The sequence below is a fragment of the Garra rufa genome, chromosome 22 (assembly GCF_049309525.1).
Source record: "Garra rufa chromosome 22, GarRuf1.0, whole genome shotgun sequence".
Classification (NCBI taxonomy): domain Eukaryota; kingdom Metazoa; phylum Chordata; class Actinopteri; order Cypriniformes; family Cyprinidae; genus Garra; species Garra rufa.
The window spans coordinates 35,215,376-35,232,676 of NC_133382.1; the positions used below are offsets into that span (position 1 = coordinate 35,215,376).

Below are 17,301 nucleotides of genomic sequence, written 5' to 3' on the forward strand. Positions count from 1 at the left end.
CATTAATATTAATGATCCTTATGTTCACCTTCATCTCATACATGAAGGGTCATTTTCACCTTTTTTTTATGGTTTTCCGAATTTAGTCGTCTTTTAGCTATTTGATTTGTTTAGTGTTTGCAAGTAGAATTTTTTTTATTATTATTATCTTTGTGAATGCTTGCTATTTTTATTTTATTTTATTTTTTGGATTATGTTTGTAAATGCTTGCTTATTTTATTTTATATATTTTATACATTACATATTTGACTTGTTTGGTGTTTGCAAGTTGACTTTTTTTATGTTTGTGAATGCTTGTTGTTATTATTATTATTATTATTATTATTATTATTATTGTTATTACATTTTTTTTTATTGTTTTCCGAATTTAGTCGTCTTTTAGCTATTTGATTTGTTTAGTGTTTGCAAGTAGAATTTTTTTATTATTATTATCTTTGTGAATGCTTGCTATTTTTATTTTATTTTATTTTTTGGATTATGTTTGTAAATGCTTGCTTATTTTATTTTATATATTTTATACATTACATATTTGACTTGTTTGGTGTTTGCAAGTTGATTTTTTTTATTTTTTTATTATGTTTGTGAATGCTTGCTATGTTTATTTTATTTTATTTTATATTATGTTTGTGAATGCTTGCTAGATTTATTTTATTTTATTGATTAATATGTTTGTGAATGCTTGCTATTTTTTTTATTTTTTATTATGTTTGTGAATGCTTGCTATGTTTATTTTATTTTATATTATGTTTGTGAATGCTTGCTAGATTTATTTTATTTTATTGATTAATATGTTTGTGAATGCTTGCTATTTTTATTATATTTTTGTATTATTATGTTTGTGAATGCTTGTTGTTGTTGTTGTTGTTGTTATTATTATTATTATTATTATTATTATTATTATTATTATGTTAGTGAATGTTATTTTATTTTATTTTATACCTGGTACAAACAGTGTTTACAAGCAACCTTTCTCATTTTATTTTTTTTTTTTAAAGATAAAACCCTGCTATTTAGATATAACTGCATCATTTTTAAGTATTTACTGTGACAGGTATTTAAATAATACGAGAAATGTATGGATTCATCCACAGGTGATCACGCTTTCTTTGTTTTCTTTTACAGGGCAATGATGGTGTTGTTAAAAGGCCCCTAAAATAGCTGTGGATCAAACAGCTATCACTCAGGTGTGAGTTATTGCACCTTTGCTGAAAATGCAGCAGTCGTGTGCAGGTGCGCAACAGCTGCTCTTCCAAACCAGCCCGAAGTCATGTATACAACAGGAGGATCTGTGAAGGTTTATTCACTTAGGCAAGTGTCAGCCCATCGAACACCATCTGGATGGATTATTTTTCCACACATATCAGCCTGTATGGTGTTTATAATGGGAAGTAGTTCTGGCAAAGTGTTACCTGAGCCCTCTAAAAATGGATATTTTTGCCTTATCAGCTCTGTTGTGAACTTCAAGAAACAAGAGACTGTCAGGGAAGCGTGTAAAGAGAAACAACAAGCTTGGCTTTGGAGGGGGAGAAGTGACAGAGGAGCTTCCCGAGAAGGAATATCAGAAGGAGTCAAAGAATCGGTTCATCTAGAGGAGCAGATGACGAATCCTAATGCAAAGTTTCGTGCAAAGTTTGATCCACGTGTCACAGCCAGGTACTGATGTTGTGTTTACAGAATAACATCTACCATACTGCAAAAATAGTACAAGTAATATGCAGAATCTGTGTTATATTGTGGACATTATGTACATTTTCTATATGCATTTACAAGTTATGTAAGTTGTGTTATGCACTATTATTCAAACATCTGGAGTTGGTAAGATTTAAAAAAAAATGATTTTGAAAAGTCTCACCAAGTCTGCATTTTTTGATTAAATAATAAATCTTCAACCTATTTTATATCAGATAGCTGGCAAGGCAACATTCTCATTTTTATTAATTTAGCTTAGTGTACTAAAAAAATGAAGAAAAAATATATAGACACATTTAAAAAAAAGGAACTATAATTAAAATGAACACAGAGAATCTAAAAAATAAAATGAATTTAAATATTAATACAATCTAATACTATTAATAAAACACTAAAACTAAAATAACTGAAACTGAAATAAAAAGTCATAAATATATCAACAAAACATACAACAAAATTATTAAAAATATAACTAAAATCAAAATGTAAACACAAAAATAATATATAAATTATACTAAAATAATACTGTATCTTGATGTACTAAAATAACAAAAACTGGGAAAAAATGTTCATGAAAACTGCTTAGACATTTAAAACTAAGTAAAACAAAATACACTGACAAAAATGCAACAAAATTATTAGAAATGTTACTAAATAGGTTTTAGGAGTAAAAACAATTATTATTAATTAATTATGTATTTTATTGTTTTTAACCTTATATAAACATTTATTTGATTAAAATGCAGAAAAAATATTTTAATGTGAAATATTACAGTTTAGAGTTTTCTAATTAATATATTTTCTTTTTCAAAAGAACAGCATTTGTTTGAAAGAGAATCAACATTATTAATCACTTTTGGTCAATATTAATGTCTTTTCTGATTAAAAGCATTTTTGTTTTTCAAAAGCGTGCAGCAAACAAAAAGCTAGTATTTTATTCCTAACATGACCTTTATGAAAAATTCTTGACAATGCCATGAACTTTTTATTATTTTTATTTATTTATTTTAGACTGCATGACAGAATTAAGATATCAAACTATCAAATCCCTGCTATAATTAAATGCTTTATTATATTTATTAGTCCACCAGTGCCACTCACAGCATTTAATACCAGCCTAAAAGTAATAATGAAGTCTCATTTATGAAATAATGTGATGTAATTTAATTTGATGTATCCAATTACAGCAGCACAATAGCTTCTCATAGCAGATGCTTCTGTGTTATTAAAAATTAGCTGAAATAAAACCATTAAAAATCAATTGTTAAATAAAATAAGCAGTTCATAAAATAAGTAAATCAAATAAAATATTAAAAATCCTTTTTAAAAATTATTATTTTTTAATTATGCTAGTTGCCAAGTAAACATTTCACTTTTTTAATTTAGTTGAACACGCGGGGTTATTATAGCTAACTTTCAACTTAAACCGTATACACATACTATATAACTAACAAAAATGTAAATGAAAACAAATCTAAATATAAAAAAAATTCAAAAATGAATTACAATTTGGTAAATAATTCAAAATATTATGCAATATTGTGTTAAACTATCAATATATAAATATCATAATATACTGTAACTTGATGTACTAAAATAACTAAAACATGAAAAAATATAATAGTATAATATAATCTATAGATTGTAAAAAAAAAAAAACAATATTGTCATTTAAAAAACTAAATGACAAAAACACAACAAAATTACTAATGTAACTAAAATTAAAATGTAAAATGTAAATAAAAACTATGTCTAAATATTATTAAATATGTAACTCTATAAATATATGTAACTATAATGTATAAAGTACTAAAATAATACTGTAACTTGATGCATTAAAATAACTAAAACTGAAATGACAAAAACCATACTGACATATTACAAAAATAATTTAAAAACACAAAATTCTTAAAAATATAACTAAATTGAAAATGCTAAATATAAGTAAAACTAATTCTAAATATTATGAATTATTTTATTAAACTATAATAAAATATAAATTACTAAATTAAAACTGTAACTTGATGTACTAAAATAACTAAAACTAATGTAAAAAGTAATATGTATTGACATAAACTAATAAAATGACAAAAACACAAGAAAACTGTTAAACGAATAACTAAAGTGAAAATCTAAAATATGTAAAAACTAATTTTAAATATAATTAAATATTATGTTAAACTATAATAATATATATAAATTCTACTAAAATACTGTAAAATTCATAAAAAGTATATAAACATTTAAAAAAAAAGGAAATTTAAAAATCGTTTAAGGTAAAATTAGTTTCATTTAAAAAAAAAAAAATTAAATACAAAAAATAAAATTGTACTTATTTTAATCAGATTGCCAAGGCAATAATCAAATTTGTATTATTTTAGCTTAAAAGTAAAAGACAAATTACTTAAACTAAAAAGAAAATGAAAACTGAAAATATAAAAATTAATAAAAATAAAAAAGTAATTTAAAATATTGATAACTAATACTATGAATAACCTTGAAACGTAATGTGCTAAAATAAGTAAAACGGAAATAAAAAGTAATAAAAACTATTGATTTTTTTTTTATTACACACAATTGTTAAATATTATTGAAATTCAAATGAAAATGTAACTTTTTTTTAATTTAATAATTTAAAATATTATGTAAAATGTTAATCTCAATTTTACTCAAATAATCCTGTAACTTGATGTACTAAAATAATTTTAAATAAAAAATGAATATATATATATATATATATATATTTTTTAAATAACCAAAAACTAATAAAAATGACAAATGCAACAATTATAAACTCACTAAAATTAAATTTAAAATAAAAAATATCAAATAAAAACATTTAAAATGTTAATTTTAATAAAAACCATAGTATCTCACAAATCTGTTTTAGGTACGACATCAAGGCTCTGATCGGCCGAGGCAGCTTCAGCCGCGTGGTTCGTGCTGAGCACAGACGCACACGCCAACCCTTCGCCATCAAACTCCTAGAGGTCAAAGGTCAGGAGGGTCACGAGGCCTGTCAGGCAGAGCTCGGGGTCCTGCGACGGGTGAACCACACCAACGTCATCCGCCTCGCTGAGGTGTTTGAAACGCAGCATCGTGTTTATCTAGTTCTGGAGCTGGCCACGGGAGGAGAGCTCTTGGAGCGTGTAGTCGCCCGAGGAACCTTCAGAGAACGGGACGCCACCAAGGCCTTAATGATGGTGTCCAGCGGGCTACACTATCTGCACACGCTCGGCGTCATCCATAGAGACCTCAAACCTGAAAACCTACTATACTACCACCCGGGACAGGACTCGCGATTGATCATAACAGACTTTGGACTCGCCTGTTGGGAGAACAAGACGGCTTTGTCATTTCAAAACAGAGACGATGCAAATTTTCACATGCCCTCAGACGCCGAGAAGAGTCGCCAGGTTAAAGATTGGCCGGTTAGGACACTCTGCGGCACGCCGGAGTACTTGGCCCCTGAGATGCTGGAGCGGAGACCCTGTAGCAGCGCTGTGGATATGTGGGCGCTGGGTGTCATCACTTACATTCTGCTGAGCGGCTCGCTGCCCTTCGACCAGAGCAGCCGACCGCGACTCTTCAGGGCCATTCTCAGGGGCGGCTACAGTTTCCATGGTGATGTGAGTGACACAATGCTTTTCCTTACACTATGTGTGTTTTTGTTTGTGTTGTGAAAGGAACAGTTCACTCAAAAATGAAAATGTGCTGAGTTTACCCTTGGGCCATCCAAGATGTACGCTACCTGTCAAAAGTTTTTGAACAGTAAGTTTTTTTTGTTTTGTTTTTTAATTTAAAGAAGTCTCTAATGCTCACTAAGCTTGTATTTATTTGATCCGAAGTACAGAAAAAGGATACATTTTTTTTAAAATATTTTTACTATTTAAAATGGCAGTTTTCTATTTGAATATATTTTAAAATGTAATTTATTCCTGTGATTTCAAACCTTATTTTTTGGCATTGTTACTCCAGTTACATGATCCTTCAGAAATCATTCTAATGTTCTAATTTGCTGCTCAAAAAAACATTTTTATTATTATTATTATTATTATTATTATTATTATTATTATGTTGAAAACGGCTGAGTAGAATTATTTTTCTGAGATTTCTTTGAATAGAAAGTTCAGAAGAACAGCATTTATCTAAAATAGAAATATTTTGTAACATTATAAATGTCTTTATCATCACAATTTTAAGCATTCTTGCTAAATAAAAGTATTATTTATATCCTTTCTTTTCTCCACTATGGTATAGTGCTTTTTATTTCAGGTAAATGCTGATCTTTGAAGAATCCTGAAAAAATTTACTCAACTGTTTAAATATTTATAATAATAATTGCAAACTTGTTTTCTTTCAAAAAGAATGTTTTTTTTATTGTAATATTTCACAATATTACTGTTTATACTGCATTTTTGTAAAATAATTGCAACCTTGACATCTTTCTAAAAGAAAACGTTACTTTAAATTGTAATAACATTTCTCAATATTACTGCTTTACTTATTATTATTTTTAAATAATTGCAACCTTGACTTCTTTCTAAAAGAAAACGTTATTTTAAATTGTAATAATATATCTCAATATGACTGTTTTTACAGCATTTTTAAAAAAATAATTGCAAACTTCTTTCTAAAAGAAGACGTTATTTTAAATCGTTATATTTCTCAATATTACTGTTTTTACAGCATTTTTAATAATTGCAAACTTGTTTTCTTTAAAAAAGAAAGTTGTTTTTTTTAATTGTAATATTTCACAATATTACAGTTTATACTGCATTTTGTAAAATAATTGCAACCTTGACTTCTTTCTAAAATAATGTTATTTTAAAATGTAATAATATTTCAAAATATTACCGTTTTACTTTTTTTTTTTTTTTTTTTTATAATTACAACCTAGACTTCTTTCTAAAAGAAAATGTTATTTTAAATTGTAATATTTCACAATATTACTGTATTTACTGATTTTTTTTTAAATAATTGCAAACTTTTTTTCTTTCAAAAAGAAAGTTGTTTTTTTAATTGTAATATTTCACAATATTACTGTTTATACTGCATTTTGTTAAACAATTGCAACCTGGACTTTCTAAAAGAAAACTATTTTAAAATGTAATTTATATTTTAAAATTAACTTTTTTTTTTTTTTTAAATTGCAAACTTGACTTCTTTCTAAAAGAAAATGTTATTTTAAATTGTAGTAATATTTCTCAATATTACCATTTTACTGCATTTTTAAAAACTAATTACTACCTTGATTTCTGTCAAAAACATAAAAATGTACCGCCCCCCCAACCAAAGTATGTATTTTGTTATCTAATGGCATTCATACATTTTTAGTTGTAACCTTAAAGGAACACTCCACTTTTTTGGAAATAGGCTCATTCTCCAACGAAATTTGCTCCCAGCTAGTTTAGCATTTGCACATGTGTTGCGTGATATTACTGCGCCTGCTTCGGCCATGTTACGGCAGCAAACTTCCTTGACTATTACGCCGGAATGAAAGTGTAGTTCCTAATCTTATCGGCCTAGAAAATCGCATCTTTACATTTTCCGCCGGTCTTAGCGCACGATATAACTGCAGAAGAGTCAAGTTTTAAATAGGACAAATATCGAAACTCGTTGGTCATTTTTGAACGCGATGCCATTGGTCTAATAGGATTCAATGATCTATGCTAAGCTATGCTAAAAGTGATATCGCCAGAACAGGAGAACGGCTGAATGGATTTCAAAACGGTAAAACTCAACTTATTAACTCGGGGGGAGTTGGAGAATGAGCCTATTTCCAAAAAAAGTGGAGTGTTCCTTTAAGTATATATATATATATATAATATATATATATATATATATAATTTTTTTTTTTTTTTTTTTTTTGGCTATATGATGTGGTAAAAATAAAGGTGCTTTAAAAGGTTTTTCACAGGGATTCCATAGAAGAATCATTTTTGGTTCCACAAAGATCTATTCAGTCAAAGGTTCTTTAAAGAACAGAAAAGTTCTTCAGATGTTAAAGGTTCTTTATGGAACCATTTACACAAAAACGGTTCTTCTACGGCATTGTGAAGCACCTTTATTTTTAAGAGTGTATATTCGTATTTCCTTTGAATAGCCTCTCTTTTTAATCATATTGGTGCTCATGATGGCCTAACCAGGCCACCAGCACTGAGACACCTGGAATGACCCAACAGAGCGATGAAACATTCAGCCGAGTGTGAAGTAAAGGGCAAACAGAGTTTGTGTGTGTGGGAAGGTGAAATCTGGTCACCTGTGTAAACAGCCACCAGCTACCTGACCTGACTGATGCGTCGGCCACCCACAGCACGTCAGCTCGCCTCGTCTCAGGGGTGTGTGAGAGTGTGTGTGTGTGTGTGTGTGTGAGAAAGAGGCGAGAGGAGATTCACCACAGGGCTTTTATCACCTTTAAACTGCAAACACACACAGAAGCACACATTTCTTTATCACTTCCCACCCCCAGAGCTGTGAAATTATAGGTGCAATTGTACAACAATAATTGCTGTTCCCTTGAAGAGAAGGAACATTAACCATAAAGCTCTTTGTAATCCTGCTGCTCACAGACAGTAATCAGACGCATACGGGAATTATTTTTTATTTTTTGGCTCAGACTCTAGGACTACTGAGTCACAGTATAACTGGTAGTTGTAGAGCAATGTAATAAGTGGGTTAATATCCACCATGTTGTGCCTTTGCGTAGATACACAGGCTATAAATCCACAGGACTGCACCTGTGGTGGCTCTTAATGGACTTTGCACTTGAGATCTGGCTGTTTGACCCATTTGGATAAGTGCATTGAGTATTTATTGTTTTCATTCCTTTTTTGTGTAGCTTTACAATGCATCTGTGTGAAATGCAGTTGGGAAAAAGGAGTAGGATTTACTTTAAAACCATTTTAGTCAGTAATTGCTAGATTTTGCAAATAATTACATGACAAAGATGCATTGAATTAAATGTGAAATTTAAATGTAGAAAGACTGAAGTACTACTTTTTTAGTATAGCTTTTGTAAAACATACTATTTAATTTTGTAATTTTTTTTCCATCCTGAAGTCATAACAAAGAAAAAAATGGGGGTTAAACTGCTTAAATAAAAAAAAAATATATATTTTACTATATTATATCAAATTTATTATATAATTTAATAAACAACGTATCCTCTCATTACATACTACACAGATGACACTCACATACTTATTATTAAACACTCTAGAGAACACAGAACAACAAAGTTTGTAATCGACTTCATATAAGAACTGAATCTTTTTTTATTAAAGGTTAATTTCAGGCTTCCTTTTTTATCCGCGTCTTGAAATCCGCTGTGAATTCAATTCAAACTCTGATCTATATAATTAAAAACTAGTCGGACGTCCTTTATAGGTTGAACGCATGCATTCACGCAGTGCACAGACCTGCATAGATATACAGTGGGTATGGAAAGTATTCAGACCCCCTTTAAGTTCATTTTTTCCTCATTAATGTACACACAGCACCCCATATTGACAGAAAAACACAGAATTGTTGACATTTTTGCAGATTTATTAAAAAAGAAAAACTGAAATATCACATGGTCCTAAGTATTCAGACCCTTTGCTCAGTATTTAGTAGAAGCACCCTTTTGATCTAATACAACCATGAGTCTTTTTGGGAAAGATGCAAGTTTTTCACACCTGGATTTGGGGATCCTCTGCCATTCCTCCTTGCAGATCCTCTCCAGTTCTGTCAGGTTGGATGGTAAATGTTGGTGGACAGCCATTTTTAGGTCTCTCCAGAGATGCTCAATTTGCTTTAAGTCAGGGCTCTGGCTGGGCCATTTATGAACAGTCACAGAGTTGTTGTGAAGCCACTCCTTCATTCTTTTAGCATTGTCTTGTTGGAAGGTAAACCTTCGGCCCAGTCTGAGGTCCTGAGCACTCTGGAGAAGGTTTTCGTCCAGGATATCCCTGTAATTGGCTGCATTCATCTTTCCCACGATTGCAACCAGTCGTCCTGTCCCTGCAGCTGAAAAACACCCCCACAGCATGATGCTGCCACCACCATGCTTCACTGTTGCGACTGTATTGGACAGGTGATGAGCAGTGCCTGGTTTTCTCCACACTTACCGTTTAGAATTAAGGCCAAAAAGATCTATCTTAGTCTCATCAGAACAGAGAATCTTATTTCTCACCATCTTGGAGTCCTTCAGGTGTTTTTTTCATGTCTTGCACTGAGGAGAGGCTTCCGTCGGGCCACTCTGCCATAAAGCCCCGACTGGTGGAGGGCTGCAGTGATGGTTGACTTTCTACAACTTTCTCCCATCTCCCGACTGCATCTCTGGAGCTCAGCCACAGTGATCTTTGGGTTCTTCTTTACCTCTCTCACCAAGGCTCTTCTCCCCCGATAGCTCAGTTTGGCCGGACGGCCAGCTCTAGGAAGTGTTCTGGTCGTCCCAAACGTCTTCCATTTAAGGATTATGGAGGCCACTGTGCTCTAAGGAACCTTAAGTGCAGTAGATTTTTTTTTTTTTGTAACATTGGCCAGATCTGTGCCTTGCCACAATTCTGTCTCTGAGCTCTTCAGGCAGTTCCTTTGACCTTATGATTCTCATTTGCTCTGACATGCACTGTGAGCTGTAAGGTCGTATGTAGACAGGTGTGTCGCTTTCCTAAGTCCAATCAGTATAATCAAACACAGCTGGACTCAAATGAAGGTGTAGAACCATCTCAAGGATGATCAGAAGAAATGGACAGCACTTGAGTTAAATATATGAGTGTCACAGCAAAGGGTCTGAATACTTAGGACAATGTGATATTTCAGTTTTTCTTTTTTAATAAATCTGCAAAAATGTCAACAATTCTGTGTTTTTCTGTCAATATGGGGTGCTGTGTGTACATTAATGAGGAAAAAAAACTTAACTGAACTTAACGATTTCAGCAAATGGCTGCAATATAACCAAGAGTGAAACATTTAAGGGGGTCTGAATACTTTCAGTACCCACTGTAGATATATACATGTATATTTAAGCACATAAATACACAATCACTCTGTAGGAATGAATAGATTGATAGATTGACCTGCAGAACACCAGAGGTAGTCGTTCAAATCTCGCTGTGTTTTATTAATGTCAGTTTGCTCTCTTTTTCTTGATGAAATGGCTGGATACTTTAGACCACAGCAAGACTAATGTACTTTAATGTTTTCTTGTAAAACTCACTTTTCTCTTTTTTTTTAAGTGTTTGTGTGTGTGTTAGAATGAAACCTGCGCTTTAAAATCCATTCGTCAGCAGCAGACTTGCAATTGTCAATTTCATGGCTGATTAATTGTCTTTTCTGGATGTTTGAGAGAGAGAACGAGAGGCTGTTCAGAATGGAATACTAGCTTACTGCTTACAATAAGATGGTTTAATGTGCATTATTATGCTACATTGTCAAGTGACCTCATCACGTGTTGACTTTTGCAGTTCATGCAATTAAAGTCTAAGGGAAAAAATGTTAAAATCACAGCTGATATCACTGTTATAGTAATTTCAGTGTTTTATAAGGTGTATTCTTAATATCATGTACAAAATCCCTTAATCAGCCCCTACATTAAGTACAATCAACCTGGCTTTATAAGTTATTTCAACTTAAAGTTGAAATTGTATACAATCTATTTTTAAAAGTTGGAAATTGCTTAACTTATTTTTGATGAGTTAAAAATAAAAAAAAATAAAAAGTCACAACATGTTTTTACATTGCTTTATTTTTTTTTCTACCTTAACTATTTACTGTATGATACATTTTAGTGTTGATTTTTATTACTTTTTTTACCTTTTATTTTTAATTTATCTTCTTTTTTATTTTACCTATGTTTACAATCAATGTTCAAAAAAAGGGTAAATCTTGTTCTGAATAATTATTTAGAATTTTATTAATAATAGTTATTTTGATTGTATTAATAATGCTATTATTTTTTGAAAGAATAATTATTCCAAAATGTATTGATAATTACTACTTTAATATGTATTTATTCTCATTGTCCTGTCGCTGATCAAAAACATTTATCATTTTGACTTTAATTAATTATTTCAGCCACTATGATTACATCACATTTCTGAAAGGTTTTTTTAACAGTTAATTTATTTATTTCATATTATTATTTGTTTTACTTATTTATTATTTTTATACAAACTAATTATTAGTTATTAATTATTTTTTTATTCAGTTTTATTAATAATTATTACAAATCATATTAATATTCATTGTTGTTATTATTGTTGTTGTTGTTGTTATTTTATTTATTTAGGAATTGTTCATTACAAATGATTATTTTAAATTATTGATACTTCCACCAGGTAATTTTAAAGATTATCTTATTGTAATTTTTTAACTATTTTACTTTATTTTTATTATCTTTTTTTTAACTATTTATTTTTATTATTATTTTTTTATAGGAATTGTTAATTCCAAATGATTATTTAAAATTAACAGTACTTCAACCAGGTAATTTTATTTTATTGTATGTATTTGTTTATATTTTTTTACCTTACTATTTTTTTGTATGGCACATGATTTTAATTATTTTATTTATTATTTTTGTTTGTTTGTTTGTTTGTTTGTTTGTTTGTTTGTTTGTTTGTTTCATTTTATTTAATTTTTATTTATTTTTTACTAATTTTATTTGTTTCATTTTATTATTTTTTTATTTTTTTTATTTTATTTATGGCACATTTGTATGGCAAATTTTAGTGTTGATTTATTATTATATTATTTTTTTATTTTATTACTATTTTTATTTATTTTTATTTTATTTGTAATTTGTAATTTTTTTTACCTTAACTATTTACTGTATAGCACATTTCAGTGTTGATTTTTATTATTTCTTTTTTTTTTATTTAACGCAATTTATTTTAATTAAATTTTTATCTTAACATTTATGCCATATTTGTATGACACATTTCAATGGTGATTTATTTTTATTGTTTTATTATTGACCTTAACTATGTACTGTATGGCATATTTCAGTGTTGATTTTAATATTAACTGTTCTTTTTTTTTTAAGGATTGTTTATTCTAAATAGTTTAAGTTTAAAATTAACAGTATTTCCACCAAATAAATTTATGTATTATTCTAAATGGAGGATGTTTATGATGTGGCATCTTCCTGTTCAAATTTATAATCAGAATCACCTATTTTATAAACTCAGTGTTTATTCTTTCTTTTTTTTTTCTTCTTCTTGCTTTACCATAAAATATAGTTGTCTGAGAGCTTCTCTTATACCAGAGATGGTTATTAACTTCAAATTAGCGATGAGTCACAGATCTGTTCAGAACTGCTGACATTTATTGACTAATGTCCTCACATTCAAACAGCGACGAGGCGAAAATGCCATGTTGTATATCTAATGCAGCTTAAGAAGCAGAAGCGTCGGTAGCACAGGTCATTGGTGGTCAAAAGACGGCGGTCTGGCCTCCATCCCGTGTGTATGTACGCAGTGACATTTACAGCCATTGCTGTGCTGTGTTGGCTCTCAGACCAGTAATGAGTTGATGCTGCTCTAAACACAGACTGAATGCAGAATCAGCAATGAATCGATTTCATGCAGGAAAAGTGTGCGCAGGAGGGTTTGCTGGACTGAGTTACAGTTACAGAGTTACTGATTCAGAGATCAATATAAGGATTCTGTTAAAGATTTTTCATTACTTGGAGTCATTTTAAGACTACTAAGATAATACTATCACACTCACATCTGGAAGAACAATCTTTCTAGACAAGTGGCAATTTTAATCTGAAAATGTAATATTTTTTTTTTATTTAAAGGGGTTGTGTTAGGAGAATCAACATTTTCTTGATGTTTTGCGCCAAAAGAATTTTACGTATTATGAAAACTTACTGTGACCTTCTCTGAATATCGTTTAGAAGGATCCCAAAATTCCAAATGAATGTGGTGAGGGTCAAGAAATAAAACAAATTTAATTAATAATAAATAAAATAGTTTATTTTATTTTATTTTTGACCTTAACTATTTACTGTATGCCACATTAGTTATTTTATTTTATTTTTTATTTTATTTTTGACCTTATCTATTTGCTGTATGGTACTTTTTTATTATATTGTATTTTATTTTATTTTATTTTATTTTTGACCTTATCTATTTACTGTATGGTACTTTATTATAGTATTTTATTTTTGACCTTATCTATTTACTGTATGGTAATGTTTTTATTTATTTTTATTTTTTTTTTACCTTATCTATTTACTGTATGGTACTTTTTGTTATATTGTATTTTATTTTATTTTTGACCATATCTATTTATTGTATGGTACTTTATTTTATTTTATTTTAGTATTATATTTTATTTTAGACTATTTATTATATTCCACATTTCACTGCTGATTATTTTATTTTTTACCTTAACTATTTACTTTATGCCACATTTCAGTGATTATTTTATTTATTTATTTATTTATTTATTTTAATTTTGACCTTAACTAATTATTGTATATCACATTTCAGTGTTTTTTTTTTTTTTTTTTTACTGTAATGGTTCACTGTATTTCACATTTCACTGCTGATTGTTTTATTTTATTTTGATTTCATTTAATTTCATTCTGTCCACATTTCAGTGATTATTTTTATTTGACTTTTTATTTAATTTTATTTTATTACTTCATGGCACATTTCAGTGATTATTTTTTTATTTGTACCTTAACTATTTACTGTATGCCACATTTCAGTGATTTATTTTTTCTTTATTTTATGTGTACCTTAACTATTTACTGTATGGCACATTTTTTTATTTAATTTTTTTACTTTATTTACTTTAACTTAATGACAAATTTCGGTGATTTATTTTATTTTTTACCTTAACTATTTCCTCTATTCATGGGACATTTAATGATAATTTTTTATTTTTATTTTATTTTATTTGTTTACTTTTAATTATGACACATTTCAGTGATTTTATTTTATTTTAATACATTTTTACCTTAACTATTTACTCTATGTATAATACATTTCAGTGATAATTTATATTGTATTTAATTTATTTAATTTTTTACAACACATTTCAGTGGTTTATTTTTATTTTATTTTTATTTTTTTACCTGATATTTTACTATGAAGCCTGTTTTCACCACTGAATAAAAAACTTGTGACTTATCTCGCAATTCTGACTTTTTTTTCTCAACTTATTTCTCAAAATTGTGAGATATGAACTAACAATTGCAAGTTATAAAGTCAGAATTGTGAGATATTAACTTGCAATACTGAAAAATTAAGTCTACTACTATTATTTTTTACCTTAACTATTTACTGTATGGCACTTTTTTCTTTTGAATTTATGAAAATGCAGAGAAGCTGTTATTGAAATCATTATTGATGTTATGACCACATTAAGTTATGACTGCCCACATTGACAAATCACTGCGACTCGGCCCACTTAACTTTTAATCATGACCTTTTTTTGTGGTGAAAATAAAAAGTTATAAATGGACTTTTAATTACACTGACAAACTTTTTCTCTCTCAATCTCTTTCTTTCAGCCGTGGAAATCAGTATCTGCATTAGCCAAAAGCTTCATTGATCGCCTCCTGACCCTTGAGCCTGAACACCGGATGAGCGCTGAGGAAGCTCTTAAGCATCCATGGCTGGTCAGCATGGCAGCCTGTTCCTCCAACAAAAACCTACATCGCTCCATTTCCCGAAACCTCCAGCGACGGGCGTCACGGGCCTCTTCACGATGCCCCAGCTCAGGCTCTACTCCTGGGTCACGGATATCGATGAGGTCTGGGTCACGGCCAAATTCCAGGCCACGATTCGGGGTCAGCAACAGCTCTGGACAGTGCTTGAAGATTGCTACCTAACAAGGTCAAAGTTTGTCTGGTTAGCATGGATCCATTATTTTATCACTCACTCATACTATCAACAATGCGTTTGATTCTAAAGATCAGTGAGATGATGGAAAATGATTAGTGAAATGACTTGCATCATAAGTAAATGTCAAGGAAAAAAATTAAAAGACACTTTTTTTTTTTTTCTGAAAGGTAAATCATGTATGCATACATACTAATGTGTTTGTGCTAGTTTTCTTTTTTCAAGATCTTCAGCATATCATGATGAACAGCGAAGGAGTTTAAAGTCTCCACTATAAAAAGAAAAGCAAAGATCAGCACCCTTGCTCTGTTCTCCCACATTTATTCCTTCATTAATCAGACGAATATGAGCTGATTATATAAACTCACTATTCTATTTTAAAATATACATTTTTCAGCCCTGAATAATCTCACACCGGACTAAAATGCAAATGGGCAGGGAGTGTAACCTCAAATGGTCTGATCTGCAGATATTCTGTCCTGCTTCTTTTCATATGACTGTTTTTACATTAGAAATTATAGTTTTATTCAGCAGGGATGCATTAAATTGACTGAAAGTGATGGTAAAGACATTAATAATGTTACAGTACGTTTCTATTTTATACAAATGCTGTTTTTGAACTTTCTATTCATCATAAAATTAAAGTATCAGTTTCCACAAAAAGATTAACCAGCACAACTGTTTTCAACACTGATGATAATAACAATGATTTCTGAAGGACCATGTGACACTGAAGACTGTAGTAATGATGCTAAAAATTCAGCTTTCCAGCACAGAAATAAATGATATTTTAAAATATATAAAAATATAAAACAGAAAAATATCAAAACATTTTAAATTGTAATATTTCACAATATTTAAATTATTACTGTATTTTTTAATCAAAAATTTCAGCCTTCATAAACATAAGAAACCTGTTTCAAAAGCATTTTAAAAATCCACACCCCAAACCTTTGAACAGTGTACAGTATTTTGTTCAAAATAAACAAAAGTGAATTTAATTAGCTAATCTTAAAATTAAAATTAGCAAAAAAAAAATGGTGCAATGTGGAATCTGCCGAACTTTTCAAACTGGCATCAATAAAAGATGTTGGGTTATTATTACTCAGTTCAAGGACTTTTCTCTCACCATTATAAAGGCTACACATGTTTTAAGTGATGTTTCAATACAACACAGAACATTCTGTCAGCAGGAATCAGCGAAAATAATGTGGGTCAATGTCAAAATCAACCATTCAATGGAGAACTTCACATGGAAACTCAACACTAGCTCTTAAAAGTGTTTAAAATAGATGTGCTCAAGATATGGGGTCAGGTAAACTCTTTCAATAGTTTGTGTTATGTCTTTGTTATAAGCCTCACATTAAGTATCAGTTGGATTTATAATTTCTGTCCCTTGAAACAAGACAAAAATATTGTACAGACATTTTGACTTGATCTTTTGACCATGGACCACAAAACCAGTCATAAGGGTCAACAAAGCTGAATAAATAAGCTGTCTATTGATGTATGGTTTGTTTGAACTAATCAACTTGTTTGAACTTAAAAATCTGGAATCTGAAGGTGCAAAAAATATCTAAATATCAAGACAGTTATCCAAATGAAGTTCTCAACAATGAATATTAATAATCAAAAATTAAGTTTTGATATATTTACAGTAGGAAATTTACAAAAAAATCTTCATGGAACATGATCTTTACCTAATATCCTAATGAATTGTGGCATGAAATCGATCATTTTGACCCATACAATGTATTTTTGGCTATTC

The 17,301-nt window shown here is 29.6% G+C and overlaps 1 protein-coding gene across 1 annotated transcript; it reads left to right on the top strand.

Annotated features, from left to right (window-relative positions):
• The first annotated feature begins 1,369 nt into the window (after positions 1 to 1,369).
• On the top strand, positions 1,370 to 15,523 carry LOC141297505 (serine/threonine-protein kinase H1). Its single transcript, XM_073827929.1, has 3 exons — positions 1,370 to 1,653; positions 4,580 to 5,318; positions 15,203 to 15,523. Exons 1-3 carry the CDS (start codon positions 1,370 to 1,372, stop codon positions 15,521 to 15,523), a joined length of 1,344 nt encoding a protein of 447 aa, XP_073684030.1.
• The last annotated feature ends 1,778 nt before the right edge of the window (positions 15,524 to 17,301 follow it).